The sequence below is a fragment of the Gymnoscopelus microlampas genome, assembly GCF_963454915.1.
Source record: "Gymnoscopelus microlampas genome assembly, chromosome: 19".
NCBI classification, from domain to species: Eukaryota; Metazoa; Chordata; class Actinopteri; order Myctophiformes; family Myctophidae; genus Gymnoscopelus; species Gymnoscopelus microlampas.
In genome coordinates this window covers 19870643-19890693 of record NC_139956.1, presented here as the reverse complement: position 1 = coordinate 19890693, position 20051 = coordinate 19870643, and the positions used below count along the sequence as shown (strand labels likewise).

The following is a 20051-nucleotide window of genomic DNA, read 5'->3' as shown; positions in this document are numbered from 1 at the left end:
TAGCATAAAAAGAAAGTGACATTTTCAAAATATTCATTATTGTTTGTGTACTGCCCATAAATGAGTGTCCGAAAGTGTGCATGGAGGAATCACACATATTTCATAAAGAAAGGTATGGGCGTCTGGGTGGCGCAGGGGTAAAGTTCCTGCCCACCCCCATGGAGACTGGGGTTCGATTTCTCATGGTGCTTCCGGCTTGGCCGGGCACTCCAGGTGAATCTTCTCACTGTCAGCCGACATCATGTGTATCAGTGGAGACGTGATAGTCTACACCGGTAGCTCTCAAACTTCTCCGTGCCAAGGACCCCCAAATTGATATATATTTGGCCACAGACCCCCATCCGAAAATGTTTTGTCCCAGGGACCCCCAGAAGAGATTTGTGTTAAAAAATTCAACATTTAAAAAATAAATTCATTTTTTAAATATTTTTAAAGAAATTCTCAAGAATATCAGATGTACAAGCTCGGAGCGCGCCACAAAGTGACGCGCTGCTTGTAGATCTGCCATTTTTGAATAGCCAACATATAAAGGCAAAAAAAGAACCCCTGGGGGTCCCCGGACCCCACTTTGAGAACCAATGGTCTTCTAGACACTCTTCCCAAGACCAAACACTAAGGGTCAGCAGTGACAGGGACGATATACAGTACATGACGTACATACATAACTTCTGACTGAAGAGCAGTTGTTGAGCGTATTATGCCTATACCCTTTGTCTCAAAGCAACCATGTCGGCAAAGCAAGGCCTCCTTTTTCTCTCTCCGCTCCCTTTTCTCTAAAAAATACTTGCACGTGTGTTCAGCTGTGAAACATTTGAGGAAACTTTACGCTTCCCCATTCAGCTTGGAGTGTAACTGGAGGTTCACCGCCGACTATAAAAAATAGAGGGAACGGAAAAATGGTTTAGGGGAGGATGAGGTCCTCGTCTCTGTGTCTTCATAGTGTTGGCACCGGGCCAGGCACACTCTCATGCAAAACCTCACCCCTCCTTCTCCCTTCTCTCTTCCAACTCTTCCTTTCCCCTTTCTGGCAGAGCAGTGAAGTGGCTGTAAAAGTGTGTTGTGCCTCTGAAAAATCTGAAATGTGTGGCTTTATGTACTATGCATTCAGATAAATACGCTAAAGAGAGAATTCAGGTGTGTGGATTTGGACCTGTGGTTGCTGGAAGAGTGGAGGTTAATTTGTTGCGGTTGGAGGGGCTAAAATATTTCATATAAGCTTTCAAATATTTGAATGGTATTTTGCTTGATTCATATAGTTGAATCCGGCCTTCATAGTGTTGAAAGTAGACATCACTTGCAAAGTAAGGCAAATTGAGTCAACTGCTGTTGTTGTTGTTGTTTTATCCTCACTAGGGGCTCTAAGGATGGTCCATGGTCCAACCATCCGTCTGTCCTTACACCACTTTGGTTCCGACTCTCAGATAACACATCTTGAAAACTACTGACTGGATTGACTTGGAATTTGTCTGGAGGATGCACCATACAGATTTTAGTGACACCATGACCTTTCCTCTAGCTAGCACCACCCTCATAATTTAATGGGTAGACCATGCAGGATAAACCATACTTATTTTGGTGAACCCATGGCCATTCCTCTAGTGCCACCCTTACAACCAAATTTCCATTTGCTTTTGGTTTTAAAGGCACCCTGTAGCTTTTTAATAATGGTACTATATTTTATTTTACTTTAACCACTTAAAACCTTGACTGGGGTCCCCTAGGGCTCTATACTTGGTCCGCTCGTTTTTTTCCTATTACACCAAATCTCTTCGCTGACCATAGCGTTGAGAGCTTATGGATCTGCTATTTCTGCCAAATGTTCACCCCAGAACAGGGACGCTAGGCTAGGGTTCATGTGGTCTTTTGGGTGTCTCTGAGGACAGTAATGTCACATGGTTCAAACCACATTGGTCTGGTAAGTAGCAGGACGGCCTCAAGGGGTCACTTGCAGGGCTTTGCTTAGGCTTGTCATTTCAAAGGAGACTCCCAAAGATGCATGCATTATAACTTCATGCAGGTCTGGTCATGGTTCTTGAAACAGCATGAAATGAAATTAACACCCACATGGTTGATACAACATTAATCTTCAACAGTGCTGAAAAGAGCATGGATCAAAGTGTTCAACATGTCCTCCCCTCTGGCCACAGTTATAGACAACTACTCTGCAAAATAGTTCTGTGCCCTCAGCCATCATCACTGCCCTAAATCTGCAATCCGTAAGTTTTATATCCTTCCCAGGATTAGAACCTGGGTCTCCCGCATTGAGAGACCAAATTTCTACTACACACACGCTTGACAGAATCCCTGCTTGGCCCCGGAGAGATACTGCGGCGCTGCGCTTATGAGTTTACGACAGTACTAACCAGTAGGTGTCCTCCTACCCAATACCAGGTTCTACATTTCTCAGTGGAAGAACAGGGAGACCACCTCCAACCAATGCAGATAATTATACAGCCAAACAGATGAGTTTTCTTTCTTTCTTTAAATAGCCTGGGCACACTGTAACAGACAGACGTGTTAGTTGTTGGTCTGTTCTTATTTGTTTATACCCTGTTTTGAGTGTTTGTGTACAGACTGTGAAAGCAAATTTCCTCTATGGAGGACAATAAAGAATGGCTCTGAATCTTAACATGTACAGTATGTGTCTATTTAAGTTGAGACTTCTGCCCCGTAGTAGTTCATACAGAGGTCTCTCTCTCTTGCTCTCAAATATGAGTGCAGGGTTGATTGGCTGCCAGTGTGCTCGAATCTTTCACTTTGGTCCTTGAAGTTTAAGGGAAAAATCCAAGCAGATCTGATTGATTATGAGTTTAACAAAGAGGCCAAACATATTCAAATGAAGTGGGAAAGACAAGACACAACACAACAACAAGAAATTGAGGCTTTATGGCTTTCCGACCCACCCACAGATATTCGAGAATGAGCTGACCCGGACAAGCTGACAATGTAGGAAGATGTAACCTTTTTGAATACAGTTTGGCAGATGTCCAAAGAGAGAAAGGCAAAAAAAGAAAGAAGAAAAGAAAGAACACAGACAGACAGACAGCAGTCTGTGCCTCATTCTTGCAGTATGATAAGGCCTATATAATAGCCTCCCTTGTACTTTGAGTGAAGTTTTGGCTCTGAGGAGGGTGGTCATGTGATGGCAATGTACTGTACTAATCTGCACTCAGTGGTGGAAAGAATACTCACATGTTTTACTTAAGTAAAAGTATCAATACTGCAATATAGAAACACTACAAGTAAATGTCCGGAATTCAAAATTTACTTGAGTAAAAGTACAAAAGTATTGTACTTTTCAAATTCAAAATGTACTCAAAGTACCAACAGTAGAAAGTACTCATTATGCAGAATGTCCCATTTCAAGTTTTCAAATGTATAAAATGTTATTGTGAGCTTGTAGATCGTCTATTTTCAAATGGCTGAAATGTATATATGGGCTGAAGTATTTAATGTATATTTTGGAATAATAATCAAAATCTAAAAAGTAACTAGTAGTAACTAAAGTTTTCAAATAATTGTAGTGAAGTAAAAGTATAATATTTGCCTCTGAGATGTAGTAGAAATGAAGGTACTGCATATTGGAAATACTCCAGTAAAGTAAAAAATACCTTAAAATTGTACTTAAGTACAGTACTTGAGTAAATGTTACTTTTCACCACTGTCTGCACTGTATGGTTGATTCACGTTTTCACACGACTGTTTCCCCCAAGAAAGTTAACTGCAATGTTACTCCAGGGATTTGTGATTTGGGCCTGCAGGACTCCTCCAATAACTTCTCATAAACCCAGCGTCTCACCACCTCTAGTAAATCGTCCACGTTATTGGGAGGTGATGATAAAAAATTCGATATTTGGCCGAAATGAAACCCAGCTGTCTCTGAACCGAACGTTCCATAAATTACACGAGCAGACAGTGGTGTAAAGTAACTAAGTAGGCTACTGTACTTAAGTACAATTTTGAGTTTTTTTTTTCTCACTTTCTTCAGTATTTACAATTTCCAATACTTTTACCTCTACTCCACTACATCTAAGGGGCAAATATCGTACTTTATAACTAACTGTTATTAACTTTATAATAACATTATAACCACATCAGCCCTATATTTCGGCCATTTGAAAATAGCCGATCTAAGTTTGCAATGCTTTGCATTGCAATGCATAGTGAGCTTGTAGATCTGCTATCTTCAAAAGATTGCTATACATTTTATACGTTTGAAAACGTGTGAAATGGGACATTCTGCACAATGAGTACTTTTAATTGTGGTACTTTAAGTACATTTTGATACCAATACTTTTGTAGTCTTAGTTCTACTCAAGTACATTTTGAATTACGGACTTTTATTTAACAGAGTATTTCTACATTCCAGCATTGAAACTTTCACATAAGTGTAAACTTACTTAACTTTTTCCACCACTGTCTGAACTGAACGTTTCATAAATTAAACGAGCTGACAGACACATGAAACGTGACAGATCTGTGTGTGTGTGTGTGTGTGTGTGTGTGTGTGTGTGTGTGTGTGTGTGTGTGTGTGTGTGTTCTGGGGGAAAGTAAAACGAGGGTTTTCTCGTGACAAGCAGTTATTTTCCCCCAAAAAACGATCGGTGCCTGTAATTTATTACCCGGGTAAAGTAAACACGTGGGAATAGTATTTCAGCAGCCCACAAGGTAAACAACTACTCCGGCTTGCCACGCACGTCTCGCGATAAGTGGACGCTCCCTGCACGCCGGCCTATTGTGAGAGTTTTCGAAGTCTCGCGCGATCCTGGAAGTTTCCCACGCCTGTTGTTGTGGCGTCTGCCCTTTTCTGCTCACTCTCTCTCTCTCTCCGCCGCCTCCCCTTCAGTGTTGCCATGTCGGCTTATTATAAGCGACTGTAGTGGCAGCGGTGGCCTAGTGGTTAGAGGGGCGGCCTTGATACCGGAAGGTCCCTAGTTCGATTCCCCAATTCATCACATCAATCATGAATCACCGCTGAATAGCCCTTGAGCAAGGCTTCCATGCAGGGTCCGGCTGGAAACAAGTTTCGTACTTAGTCCGACACCCTGGGTAAACAACAAACTTTGCTTTACTGTGCGCTTCTTTTTCTCTAAAGTGGCCTTGTAAAAATTGTGTAGTTGCTTATTTGGTCTTGTTCCTAAAGTGTAGTTGTTTATTTGGGCTTGATTCTAAAGTGTAGCGTATGTGGGCTTGATTATAAGGTGTAGTTGCTTATTTGGGCTTGATTCTAATTTATAAAGTGTAGCTTATTTGGGCTTGATTCTAAAGTGTAGCTTATTTGGCCTTGATTATAAGGTGTAGTTGCTTACTTGGGCTTGATTCTAAAGTGTAGCTTATTTGGGCTTGATTATAAGCTGTAGTTGCTTATTTGGGCTTGATTCTAAAGTGTAGCTTATTTGGGCTTGATTCTAAAGTGTTGTTGCTTATTTGGGCTTGTTAACTAATGTTGTTGTTTAAACCAGTGGTTCTCAAACATTTTCATGTCAAGGACCCCAACATTAATATATATTTAGACCCAACCTTCTGAAAAGATTTTGTGCCAGATCGAGAACCCCATACAAGATTTGGTGCTGGTGTGTAGAATTGGCTATTTTGTTAGAGTACTCACATGTGGCCTAATGGAATCAAGCCATAGTACTTCCTTGGGTTTTAATCCTTCTAGCAGACCTTGTATAGAAGTTCTATACAAAGAAAACACAGAAAGTTCAGTTCTATAATAGAACGGAACTTTCTGTGCTTTTTTGCAAACTGTTAATAAAGTATTCAATCAATCAATCAATCAATCAATCAATCAATCAATCAATCAATCAATCAATCAATCTTTTGGGCTTGTTTTCATAGACCTGGTTGCTTATTCCTCTCGCACGATCTGGCAACACTGCTCCTCACCCACCCACCTCCCCCCCTTTCTCTCTGTTTCTCCCTCGTCCTTTTGCACCTCCTCCAGTCTGCTTCTGTTGTCTCGGCGGTAGGAGGATTGTTGAGCCCTGGTGGGAGAGGAGGATAAGGAGGATATTATCGCGAGTATTGGAGTTTTGGTGAGAGTTTGTGGAAGATGGCGCCTGTTGTGACAGGGTGAGTGTGAGCTTCTGAGGGCTAGGATGGTGGGAGAGGAGTTAAAGAGGAGGAAAGAGGAGAATGACACACGTATAACAACAAAATGTGTTGTTTTTAACTCGTGTTGGTGTTCTTGAACACCGCCTGGTGCTTCTGTGTGGTTGTGCAGGAGTCACTGGAAGTGGTTTCTTTTGTTTGAATGTTTGTTGTTGTTTGAATGTTTGTTGTGCGTTTCTTCTTGAAGCAGGTTTTAGTTGACTGTTGCTGCATGCACGGTGCGGTGCGGTGCGGAGCACAGCGGTGTTCCACGGAGCCTCCGCGCCCCAGCCAGGGGAGCCTAAACCCCGGCCAGGACCAGGAGGAGGCTCCGCTGACCGCTTCGCTCCTCGGAGGTCTTTTAACACACAACGACGAGCCGTTTTAGCTAGCAAGGCTAACCAAGCAGCAAGGCGAGCTGCAGCAAACAAAACAAACCAAACGTGTTGCCCACCACGCACCACCACCTCCCCTCCTTCTTTTATTGTGGCTTCTTGGGGCTTTTGTCGGTGGAATGGTTTATCTCACACTAATAGCCAAGCCGTAGCGGTTGATCGTTTCATGGACGTGTTATTTAATGAAGCGGGTGGATGTGATTCAACGGGGGCTAACGGGGTTAGCCAGCAATGTGTGGCTGGGCTGTGGATGGAACACGTTGCATGTCAATGGCTTTGTCAGCATCAAGGAGGCTCTGCATGGGGCTTCTTCTCCTTCGTTGTTTACAGTGATGTAAAGTAACTAAGTAAATGTACTCAAGTACTGTACTTAAGTATAATTTTGAGGTATTTTGTTTTACTTTACTGGAGTGTTTCCAATATGCAGTACTTTTACTTTCTACTCCACTACATCTCAGAGACAAATGTTGCACTTTTTACTCCTCTGCAATTATTTGAAAACTTTTGTTACTTTGTAAATTGCAAAAATTACAAAATATACATTAACCACATAAGCCCTATATACATTTCGGCCATTTGAAAATAGCTTATCTACAAGCTCACAATGCATCTTCTCAATGCAGAGCTTGTAGATGGGCTATTTTCGATCTACAAGCTTGTAGATCTGCTATTTTCAAAAGATTTGTATACATTTGAAACCTTGAACATTATGAATAATGAGTACTTTCTACTTTTGGTACTTTAAGTACATTTTTATACCAATACGTTTCTACTTATACATTTTTTTAATTCCGAATATTTACTTGTAAACAGACTATTTCTATAATGCAGTGCTGATACTTTTACTTAAATAAAACATGCGAGTACTTTTTCCACCACTGGTTGTTTATTTAAAAAGAGGCAAAAACTCCACTGAGTCTTGTTGACAAACCTGCAAGAGTTTTGATGCAAAGTCACCACGCAACATTTTCCAAGTCATCAATTAAATGCTGAGTAGAGAGAGACATAGCATGTGTGTAATCTAATCAACGTGTACCTTCTGAGAGTAGTTGTTGCCCACGTTGCTGCACGACAGCTTTGGGGAAGAAAATAGTGCAGCGTTTGTTTACTAAACAGTCCCGCACTGTGCGTGCTGCTGCTATCGTCTGAACCCAACGTTAATTATCATTTTATGTCGAGTGCACCCAAGGACAGCTCGACGGCAGTTGATTGCTACTAACACCTACTACAACTGCAGCCATGTGTGATAATTATGATCATTTTAATGCTCTAGATTCTAGAACAGAGGTCTTCAACAGGGGGTCCTTAGAGTTACTACATGGGGGCCGCCAAATCTTTGTGTGATAGGATTGAACCCTAGCATCTCTATTCTGAGGAGAACTTTAGACAAAAATAGCAGATCTACACTGTGAGCTTATAGATAGACTATTTTCAGCAAAGAGGTTTAGTGTACTTTTGAGGGTTTAAGTGGTTAAATATCAGAAAATACACATCTACATGAATCCAACATACACTGATGACAGTGTTGTCAAACAAGTCTATGAAGCCATCTGTGAAATCTATGAAAAAGTTTAATCTGCAACAAAGTTGTATACAATATTGGGGTCCCTGCTTCATCTCTCTCAGCTAGGGGGTCCTTCCTTGTTGGCCTGAAAAACGTTCAAGTCTAGACCCCTGCTCTAGAAAACAGCCAATGCTATTTCTCCTTGGCAGTCGAATGTGGATGAAATGTGCTGCTGCAAAGAACGTGAATGCGTTTCCTCCCATTAGTATGCGAGATTACAAATATTATTAAATGAGGGAGTAATGATGAAAAAACATCAGAGTTTTCAAATAGCAATTTGCAGAACTTTGTTCAGCTTGAAAGAAATTGTTGCAAAAATGAGCAGGATTTCCTCCTAAATGTTTGTTTACCAGTGCCACTGGCTTATTATTAGCCCACTAATTATATAGAGGTAACTAAGGCTTTGAATAGGAGCTTCATTTTACATCGACTGGCTGTTGGTTAAGCAGAACGATGCCGCTTTTGTAGGGTTATTTAACCTAATTGGAGTATGTTAATAACATAATCAGTTCTGTTAAATGCACGCTGCCTCGACCCCGGTAACCTTAGATGAGTGGCATAATGAAATGTTGTCTTTTACAGCCACTCTAGTAAACCCTATCTGATTAAAATGATTTGCCTGCACATTAGCCAAACACAAGCCTTTTTTGTACTGTCCAGGCAGTAATCCCCACAGACAGCTCAGTGGGTGACAGACATTAGCTGGGCTTGCTGGAGGAGGTGTGTGTGTGTGTGTGTGTGTGTGTGTGTGTGTGTGTGTGTGTGGTGGGGGTCATGGGTGGCTGTGCATGTTCATTTGGGGCTTTCCAGCGGACCTGAGCTGATTTCAGTTGAGAGAGAGAGAGAGAGAGAGAGAGAGGGAGTGAGCGAGCGAGCGAGAGAGGGCAGACGGGTCAGGTCTGGGTGGCTGGCCACCTGTCCAGATGATATCTCCAGAGTCTTGTGTGTGTGTGTGTGTGTATGCACAAGCGTGTTTTTTCTATGGGAGGCGGAGGGAGTGGAGGAGATAAAGATGGGGTGGGTGGGTGGCTAGGCGAGTGAGAGAGGTTTAACAGAAAATTAAAGGGCCATAAGGGGTCTTTATTAGCATTTGGCTGGCCATGTCAACGGCTAGAGGCTACAGAGACAGATCCCTGACCACAGCCCAGAGCCCCCCCTCTTCACCTTTAACATTGACAACGATGGGCCAGAATAATGATCATGAATATGATATTAGCGCTATGGCAAGGGCATGGAAGGGTCAGTGTTACTGTAGGAATAGTTTTTTGACGCCGGTTGGATCTTGTATGTAGTATTGCTGCCTGCAGGTTAACTATAAGTAAAACAAGGAAGCATGTTATTGCTGTTTTAGTCTCAGTCTTGAATGCCTCCTTTAAAATACAAATGACATTTCTGTAGTATAAATTCAAATTAAAAATAAATATTTATCCGTTAAGAATGTATTTTGTGTAAAAAGAAAAAGCACAACTGGACAAATGTCCATTTGTGTACAACATACAAATGCAGTTTAAAATAGTTTAAGCTCTCTGCCAATAGGGTTACGGTTGCTTAAAGATGTCCATAGATAATAAAGTAGTAATAAATAAGGTCAAGCTAACTGAAGTAACTCAGGCATTAATGGAAGTAGCCACAAGGCTTGACGTGACCAGCTTGGTCTTGTGTGTGTGTGTGTGTGTGTGTGTGTGTGTGTGTGTGTGTGTCAGATATCTGAGGCTCAAGTCAATTCATTTGTTTCCAAAGGCATTTTTACCTCTTATTACTTTGGGAAATAAAAGCTGTATTACTATTTTTCTTTCTGGATGTTGACACTTAAGATGCTGCCAGAATTGTAGCTCCTCCAAACTGTAGAACGAACTCCCCATTGCAGTTAGAACTGCAGACTCACTCCCAATCTTCCGCCGTAATCTGAAGACTCACCTCTTCAGACTCCTCGTTAGCCCGTAGCACTTACCGTAGCACTTGCCCTAGCCTTGACGACCTTGCAGGTTTATGCAAAGGCTAAAATGTAATATAGATACCATGTTATTTAGACTGACGCCAGGTCAATTGTAGACCTGGCATACTACTGTGTGTATACTATACAGTGTCAATGTACAGATTATTGTTATATTATATATTATGATATTATACTGTTTTTAGACTAGGTTATTGGTTTGGATCCTAGATGACTATTTCTATGCATTTGAAATAGCCTTATTACCTCATGTTTTCCTTGCTTACTGACTGTAAATCGCTCTGGATTAAGAGCGTCTGCTAAATGCCTAAATTGTAAAATTATAGTAGGGCTTTCACCTCGCCTTGCTACCAAGAAGACGGCAAAACATGGGCAGGTGAAGCACCATTTTGTTCTTGTAGTCTTATTTAGTAGATCCCGGCCCTATTCAGGAGGTTACAGAATGCTAAGATAAGACGGGGTTGGTATCTCCTGAATGCAGCCCTGAATTTTGGAAAAAATAAATCAGAAAAAGCAGATAGTGTTGCCCTAATCCCCCACCCCCCCCGCTCTCTGTCTGCCAGAGAGAGTGTGATAGCTGAAAGAGCAGCACTGTTCACCTGGGATGATAAAAGCATGAATCACTTATTTCAACACAATACTACCTCTGCTCTGCCCCTGGGGGAACGAGATTCCATTTAGTTCATCGCCCTCCCCCTTTCAACCCATCGCTGGAAAGAAAACACTCACACATACAAAACGAATGGAGGCATCTTTCAGGCCAAAAGGCAAGCCTCTCTTTGCTGGTGCACTGATACCATTGAACCTGGCTATGAGAGACAGAAGCCGCGTGTGCATGATTCTTTTTTTTTTTTTGCTAAGACCTATGAGAGTGTGTTTTGCTTTGGGGTTGTAGTCAGACTCTGGGTGTGATGGTGTGAGTCAGGGCTTTTTGCGGGGGGAGGTTGGGGTGTTACCTAGGAACACGAGTTGAAGTGTGTGTGTGTGTGTGTGTGTGTGTGCATGAACACATTCCCTGGGGTCCTCTCCTCTTCCCTCCCCTTTTATGAAAGGAGAGGTTCAGAGAGAGGAGCAGATGTGGAAGCGCTGACCTTTTTGGTGGCGAAGGCTGTGGCTAGAGTTAAAAGAGGTGCCGCTCTGAGCCCCCCCAACCTCGTGTCCACACGCACATTACCTGAGCAGCAACATTGACGGATAGTTTAATGGTGGAAGCAATACAAGCTGGTAAAAACCTGATCTGTATGCCACCCCGGGGGGGCATGGGCCCCCAACCTCAAAACCAGCACTGTAGCCAGCCAGGAGATGTGAACATCTTCAAAGGCATCGCAGGGCCGCAGGGGATAATGGTACAGACTGCACAGGCAAGCTACCAAAATAAGTGTGCCGTCCGCCGCTGGACGATTTAGGGGTTTTTACTTGCATACATACAGTAGCCTATTGTGTTGGAAGTTCAACGCGTATCCATTACATCACATGATTGAAATATCCCCCCAAGCTTACAGATTCATTCAAGGTTCAGATTCAACTTGTTTGGCTGTGTGATGACGTGCCTCTTAAGGTACCACACGCCCTTGCCGACCTTAGTCTGCTTTTTTCTCCATTTCTTGTTACCCTTCGCTCTCTCACTCTCAATGTTTCTCACTCTCTCGAAGGGAGCCGCTACAGGAGAAACCCAGGGGGGATGAAAATGCACATTTTTGAGTAATTTGACTTGGCTCACTGCCAACTTGGCACTCCACCTTGTTCTTGGTCCTCAGCCACATGTTGGTGTGTGTGGTATGTACTGTGTGTGTGTGTGTGTGTGTGGGGTAGAGAGTGTCCGTCATTCTGAATTAGCCCAGCCATGCTATGTCTCACATCGTGGTTCCCTTCCTATGACTTAGACGCAAGTGGCTCTCTCTATCGATCATGTATTTGATTAACCTTTGTTATGTGGGCGCGAGGAGGGCTGTGGGAGTGCGTGGGGGAGGGGGGTGTCTCGCATTTCCTAATTCTCCAAAGCCCGGGGCCTGAAAAGGGGGCTCAGATTCCTCCTGCAAGAGAGCGGGAGCAAGTGAGCATTATTTACTTGTGCAAGGCTCGGAAAGCATTAGAGCTCTGCTGAGCTCATACTTTTATCTCCAGCATAGTCGTTACCATTCGGTAACACAAAAGCCAGTGTGGTTTCAAAAACGGTCCCGGTGTCATGTTTGACAGAGTACCCCACGTCCTTGCGGTGTTGTTGTTAGCCGTGGATGCGCTAATCTACTCTTTTAAGTCTGAAGAAAAGCGAGGAATTAGGGGGAGAGAGAGCTATATAGAGAGTCAAGGGAGACATCCTCATCCTCTCTATTTTCTCACCCTGACTTCCAAGAGAATTTCCTCAGCCTCTGCTTTTGCCCTTCTCTGCCCCCTGTTCCGTTTGCTGTTGGTAGAGATTACAGCATCACCAAGGGATCGGTGGTTTCTGGCACATCAGCAGTTTTCTTTACCCTCCGCTCCACCGTTGCTCCACAGTCAGGATGTTTCATTCAGAAAACATGAAGTGACCCCCCCCACCACTCCATGGCAACAGGAGTCAGACTGAATGCTATTTGTGTGTGTGTGTGTGTGTGTGTGTTTTTTCCTTTGTGTTTTTCTACTCTTCCATTTCTGTTTTTCCGTTGAACAGTGGTTACCCCCCCCCCCCCCCTTCTCCCCAGGGGTGAGGAGGGGGAATTTGTTTTTGGACTTATTTTTTAATGCTGCAATCCTTACGTTTTATGTAATTGCTATGATGTCGCACTGTCTGCTTCAAATAACTTAATTGACATTTAATTAACCAGTCAGTGCCCTACCCGGACATTTCTGAATGGACGATTAGAGAGACCACCTCCAACCACTGCAGATGTGCTTGTTATATTGTAGTAACATAATTCTTGCAGATTGGTTAAAATAACATTTTATTCATTAAAATAAGTCCTGGATTGTAGCTTTAATTGGCGAGGAACGAGTCATGCCAAGGCCTCTTTATTAGACAAGGATATGCTGTTCTAAGCTACCAGGAGAATTCACCAGAGAGACAGGCTTAGGGAGAAAAAGCCTTATTTTCTGACATGGTTGGCCCAGATAATTGCCTTGTTATTCTTGACTGTGTTTGTTGGAGCTCGCCGGGGTTGTCAAAAGTGTCTGGTTTGGAATCAGAATGCTCTCTCTCTAGTATCTGGTAAACCTTTTCTCATCCATTCACACGCCAGTCGACTGAAATCCACGGATTCTCCCACGAAGGGGAAAACCCCCTGCAGCCACGCCGTCCCAGCCCATGAGCAAACTGCCGCTCGTGACCGCATCAGATAAACTGGGAGTGGCAACCAGTAAGCCACCCCACGGATTAGCTCTTTTGGAAGAAACATCTTGATATAGCCTGGGCCTGCCGGTTGCACCATCTGAAAGGCTCTTGTCTTTGAGGCTCTTTCTCAAGAAAGACCATAGAGCCTTGCTTCCTCTGTGAAGCGGAGAGGTTAAATAGGACATAGGAGAACACAAGACACATTTTTGATGAATCTGTTCAGCTTTATAATTAAGTCTTTCACATTTTATAAATGAGCTCTTCCCACTTGCTCATGTCATTGAGGCTAATTGTCACTTAGTAGTGTGAGGAGCAAGGATTAGTTAAGTTAATTTATTTGCCTGCTGATTAAACTATAATCATGAATGTATGTGTATAGAGTGTGTAAACGAACATACATGGTTTATGAATATAACTTCTCCCTGCCAATTGGCTCTTTGGCACGAGGCTTGGCTGCATAAAACAGCTTTATTTTTATGGAATTCAACCCCCCCCCCCCCAAAAAGAGATTTTTAAATTGTCTTACTTTAGTAAAGCTCACAATTTATAGGCATGCACAAACCTGTCAACACAGTGACACTTCTGCTTTGATGTGGGCTAGCTTTTGTGCAGCATGTAGCTGTTTAAACAATTGAAATATTTTCTTGAACCAAACAGGATGATGAATGATGAATTATAGTCATCCGAGAGAAAAGCCCCATCAAAATTCATCTTGAATCTTAATTTTTTTTGGGGGGGCAACTGTTTTACCATTGGAAAATTCTATTAACTTTAACGTCATTCAAGTAACCAATGTTGAATATAGCAGCAAGCTATGAGGGATTATGTCTGTTTTTGCAATGTTTTGTCTTTATCCTTAGATGACTTAGATTTTTACTGTCCCAAAGCAAACCTTGTCTGGCGCACTTTTTATACACACACTTGTGGCACGCCGATTAGCTAGCTTCTGGATTTGGACAGAAATGTTAAGTTTATGACGTCTTTGCACCTGTTAACATTATGTTTGTGATGTCCCACCCACACAATGGCATGTTACGTCACAAATGTCTCATTTGTGACATTTGTGCATCTGTTTACACATTGCGTTCAAGGCAACCCACAAATTGATATAAATAAGGATAACCTCTCCCTCACTTGCCTTCTCTGTTGTTGATCGAGCTCTGGTCTGACTGACGTCATACACAACAGAAACGGTTGCCTAACAATGGCGATTTGGGCTGGTGTCAGCCGCTGCTTAATAACACAGATTTGCGTACTTTGACATCAGGCATGTCCATATATCTGCATAATATGTCCAGACAGACACTCTTGAACTTTATAGAACCAGAGGTTCGGCTCACTACGCGGCCCTCACACCTATGTTGCACCGCCGATCCTCCCTTTAGCCAATTTTGATATAGAATAGAATCTACTATGTGAAGTTCAAGTTGCGGTGCTGTATTTCATGCGGGCAGCCTGGATGGGGGCATGGGGCTAATAACAAGGTTCCAAAAGCCTCAAGGGGCACCTCTAGCGATGGCTTTTGCCCATGCGAGTCAAAGTGATGGCATCCCAAAAAAGAAGAGCATTCTGCATCACCCAGGCAAGAGGGATGTAGGGAGGAATGCATAGAAAGGATAGAGGGAAAGAAAAAAAGACGAGACGGGCTTTGGAAGGGAGATGGCAAGAACCTCAGGAATGGTTGGGAGGGGTGAGGGACAGCAGGGAAATTGCGCTGTTATCTGCAGTGTTTCTTTGCATTGTCTCCTGTTTTGCTAACGGCTACCAGGGTGATATTTCTTCCCTCATTCTGGAGAAAAATCCGCCTTGTGGCATTCGTGCAGACGTCGACATCAGGAGGGGTTGGCCCGTGCCTAGAATCACAATGAAGTAGCGAGCACGTGTGGGCCAGTTTTGAGGAACACTCCATTGATTGTGGTTGGGGAGACAATGCTTTCTTGAAGGCGGGGAGGTGGTGGCGGTGGAGGTTGTTAGTGTTGTGGTTGATCAGTTCAACTTCACACTTGTGGCTGCAAGTTATGTTCCCTGCTGTTTGTTTTCATATTGCAAAACAAAATCCTATGTTATTTTAAATCTGGAGAGAGTAAAAATGTTGCCAACAGGATCATATAGAACTTACTAAGGATTCTAGTATGAGTTTGAAGCTGCACTAAAGCAAATCATTTGAGTTCAATTCAATTGTTACTCCGCTCATTGTGGATTTCCAGTGCGTCTGTGTGGTTGAGATCTCTTGACACCCCGTTGATTTCTTTTTATCATTATTAATGACACTTGTCTCTCTGCTACAGACTCGTGCAGAAACAAGACAGTGGGTTGTGAAAAAGAGGAATGCGTAGCAGGAATGAAACTACTTCTTTTCCCCGTCTCCCCCTCCCTCTCCTGTCATGACAACATTGAAACCAGACAGTAGGCAGAAGGTGACAAACTCATCACCCCCCCCCCACACACACACACACGCGCCACAGCCCACTGCAGTTGGTTTGCTGAGGATCTCGCAACATGTGGGCTAAAGGTCGCTGAGGTTTCTCAGAATGTCTGACTTGCTCTCTTCCTTTCTCTTTCTCGTTCTCTCTTTCTCTCTCTCTCTCCCTCCAGTCTTTTCCCTGCCAAGGAATTCTGTGTTTTCTCCCGTCCAATCAGTCCTTGGGTCCAGTCTGTGGTGGTGCAGTGGTTTGCTGGGCAGAACTAAAGGCCAAAGTGAGACTCTTTCCATACTTAATGGCCGGTTCCAAACAATATGTCATCAAGACCATATGGGACATACTGTCGTTTTCTTTTTCTGTTTAGTGTAGTTGAGTTGGGCACTCGTCATGTTATTTGAGACCGTTTTCGACCTTTTCAGTCCTGAAAACCTGTTAGTTGGCATAGCAATGGTCCTCAATAGAAACACGATTATCAGCTGCATAGCACACTAACAAGTTACATTTCCGCGTGGCTGGCTAGTGGCGCCTGGCTTGAATGAGGAGTGAGTAGGTGCTGTGCTTTGGTTGAGTTGAAGGACCATTACAGGAGCTGTTCCCCTTCAACACAATGTGCCTGCGGAAGGCAACAAACAACATACTGAAATTGAAAATACAAAGGGTCTTATTATACCTTATTAAATGTGCGTGGATCTTCACTGATGATCGCTGTCACCCACAATGGGTTCAGGTGAAGGTTGATGCAGTCAACATTCACTTCCTGTCATCTGCCCCCCCCCTCTCTCCGTTAAATGTTATCAGTGTATCATCGGCTTGGCACAGGAAAGTGCTGAGGAGGAAAGAGGGAGGTGAGGGTCATTCAGAGTTCAGGGCAACCAGGTCCTCCACACTCTGCCTGACACCTTAAGCCTATGGCCTGTCACAAGCAACCTGTTGCGAACATTGAGGCAGGATTAGCCTATGTCCATATGTACTGTAGTAGTATTCCAGTGACATACACGTACGTACACCTGACCACTTCCAGTCTGCTGAGCAAAGTCCATAGGCTGTTTTTGTATACGTCTTCAGGACTTGAAACGGAATGCGTCTTCAGGCCTAAGTATGCACACAGTCTGATATTTTCACACAAAAATAATGTACCAAACTTTTAAACAAACATGCTCTGAAATTGTCATCCTGCGGGGGTAATTTTTTCAACCAAACCAAATATTTAATCCAAACATTTTGGCAGGGAATTGCCAACAACTCGACAATCCGAATGGTGGGTATTTCACGCTATAGCCTATTTATACATAGGGTGGCCTGCTTCTCTTTGTCCTTAACCACTGCTTATATTAATACACTAGATTTTCAGGCCGCTATGCAGCCTTCAAGTCCAGCCCTATATTGCGCTGATCAGAGCAATGGTCACAGAGTCATGGCCATTTGAGGTGTTAAACACTGCTGTTGTGCTATTTAGATTTTTGGGTGCGACTATTTTCATGTCAGATACCTGAACACAACAGTGTTTGTGGCAAGTTAGGTGCAACCTGTGCCCTTTGTGTGACTTTTCTGATGGCAGACCCCTGAACAGTGTTTGTGCCAAGTTTGGTGCGGGTCGGAGCCACTGTGCGCCTGTGGCACCCAGGGGCCCGCCACATGGGGCTCCTGGTGTTGCTATTCTGATGGCAGACCCCTGGACAGTGTTCGTGGCCAGTTTGGTGCAGATCGGCGCAACAGTGCGTCTGTGGCAGCCCTAACTGACACCGTCTGTTGCTAGTAATAAAAAAAGAAAGACAAGTTTTAGCATAATACCCAACCCTACATTGCACACCAAATCGGATGTGTTTTCGTCATCCATTTTTTTCAGCGTTGCTCCTGGCTGAAAAGAAAACAGAGAAGGCTCCAAAATTCACTTAAAGGATCTATCTAATACGCCACCAGGTCGTTTCTCAAGGTACATTCACCAGCTAAATCTGAGACTATTCTAAACGGCAATGGTAGAAAAGCTTAGGGGCTACAGGTGTAATTGACCAGCATTTGGTATTTGGCTGGTTGTAATTTCACTGAAAAAAAAAGACGTCCAGGCAACTCTGGTAGTTTGAGCAATTCTGTCAGACAGACAATGTTTTGTTTGGGGTTGAAGAGATGCAATCTCCACACAGAATTGTTTTAAAATGACTGAATTCTATCAATTTGAGCACTTAATAGTTCCATTGAGGCTGACCAGCAGTGCCTATCTTTGTTTCATGAAGGACTGAAGTTGTCTGAATGGAGCTTGTGGTGAACACCACACACACACACACACACACACACACACACACACACACACACACACACACACACACACACACACACACACACACACACACACACACACACACACACACACACACACACACACACACACACACACACACACACACACACACACAGAGGATTAAGCTGTGGCAAAGGGAAACCCACAAAAGATGGAGCAAGCATTGAGGTAGGCGTGTGCAAGCAAGTAGCTGCTACACCTAAAAGTGACAAATCCCACCATTCGCTATTTTTTTTGTCAGACAATTATCTTTTCAGAGCAGCCTAACCAAGGAATGGCACATAGTAACTGTATTAGATTGAAATACATGCAGCTCAGTAGGGTTTATAAAAGGCCACAGGGCAAGCACATGATAAACCATCCTCGTACTCTATTTTATGATGCATCTCTGAGGGCTGCTGGACAATTTCTACTCTGAATTAAAAAAACAGGACATCATACAATCAGGAATATCCAAAATGACATAAGTGAGTTTTGGACACCGACCAAAAAAATTGTGTACCCCCTAACCCTTCCATTGTTAATGCAAATCGATACTTTTTTCATATCAGCCAATCACATTACAGCTAGTGTCATCACCACTAACTGTAATGTGATTGGCTGACTTTGCAAATTCAGGACTGTGATTGGCTAGCGAAACACATGACACATGTGCAGCCCTATGAATAGCAGTATGGACTTTAAAAAAAGTCATTTATCCTTTTTTTTAAAGTGAGTCATGTTGTGATGACCACACACCGCCCACTTCACACTGGGTGTGATTTTTTAAATTGTAACTGGTTTATTCACCTATGTACCATATTTTAGAACTTTCCACATGCTGTGTGTGCATGTTCTTGTCTTGATTTGGACAAATCCCTGCATTGCGGACGTTGCATATGCATACTTAAATTTTTGCATCCACATTGCAAAGTGTTTTGTCTTAAGCAATTAATGTGGTTTTGGGACATACATGTGAATTACTGTCCGTATATTAATATACTATTATCCGTACATAATATTTTATGTGCATGTGCTGGATTGTACTTTGTTTGTACTACATTGTGTGTGTGTGTGTGTGTGTGTGTGTGTGTGTGTGTGTGTGTGTGTGTGTGTGTGTGTGTGTGTGTGTGTGTGTGTGTGTGTGTGTGTGTGTGTGTGTGTGTGTGTGTGTGTGTGTTATTAGGCTACACACATGCTTTACATGCTGCTGTGTACTATAGTTGCTGTCTTTTTACTGTGCATGCAGAGTACGTGTGGTGATGCAGGAGAGCCCAGTAGAGAGAGAGGCAATGAAGTGAGGCTTTTCTCCCTCTGTCATTATGCTCTCCCATGTCAAAGGCAGGCTGTGTGTGTGCGTGCACACGCACGTATCCATGCAACATTGTACACATGTGCACATGCACTTACTTGCAAACCCAGCCTTAAATGACTCTCCCAACTCGGTTCAACTACACTACACACACATACATGCACACACACACACACACACACACACACACACACACACACACACACACACACACACACACACACACACACACACACACACACACACACACACACACACACACACACACACACACACACACACACACAGGGCGTCTCAGGGCAGCTACCAGACCTTTGCCATCTGCAGCCAGTCAGCTCAACGTGTCACACAGCCCTTCAACAGTCAGTTAACAGGAGAAACCAGTTCAGTTCGCATGCATTTAGCCAACCACGGTGTGTGTGTGTGTGTGTATATATATATATGTGTGTATATATGTATATGTGTGTGTGTATATACACACACACACACACACACACACACACACACACACACACACACACACACACACACACACACACACACACACACACACACACACACACACACACACACCTGTATATAAAATATAATATACGTGTGTGTATATACACAGATTATACGCACATACACTCATACATATGTTTTTGGTCATTTTTTCTTTTGTGTTTCATGAATCCTGGTGATTTATTCATCAATTCAATTGGTCATCCATTCACTCCCAACTAGAT

At 43.2% G+C, this 20051-nt stretch overlaps 1 protein-coding gene across 3 annotated transcripts in view; it reads left to right on the top strand.

The window, feature by feature from the left end:
• Positions 1-5963: 5963 nt before the first annotated feature.
• The window catches only part of rbpjb (recombination signal binding protein for immunoglobulin kappa J region b), a 56565-nt gene continuing 42477 nt past the window's right edge, over positions 5964-20051 (top strand). For 2 of the 3 annotated variants that reach the window (XM_084043710.1, XM_084043708.1), the window contains exon 1: positions 5964-6075. In XM_084043710.1, coding sequence (XP_083899836.1) covers positions 6056-6075 — 20 coding nt within the window. In that variant the 5' untranslated portion in view covers positions 5964-6055. The remainder of the gene's footprint in view (positions 6076-20051) is intronic. The other variant, XM_084043709.1, reaches the window with a different exon arrangement.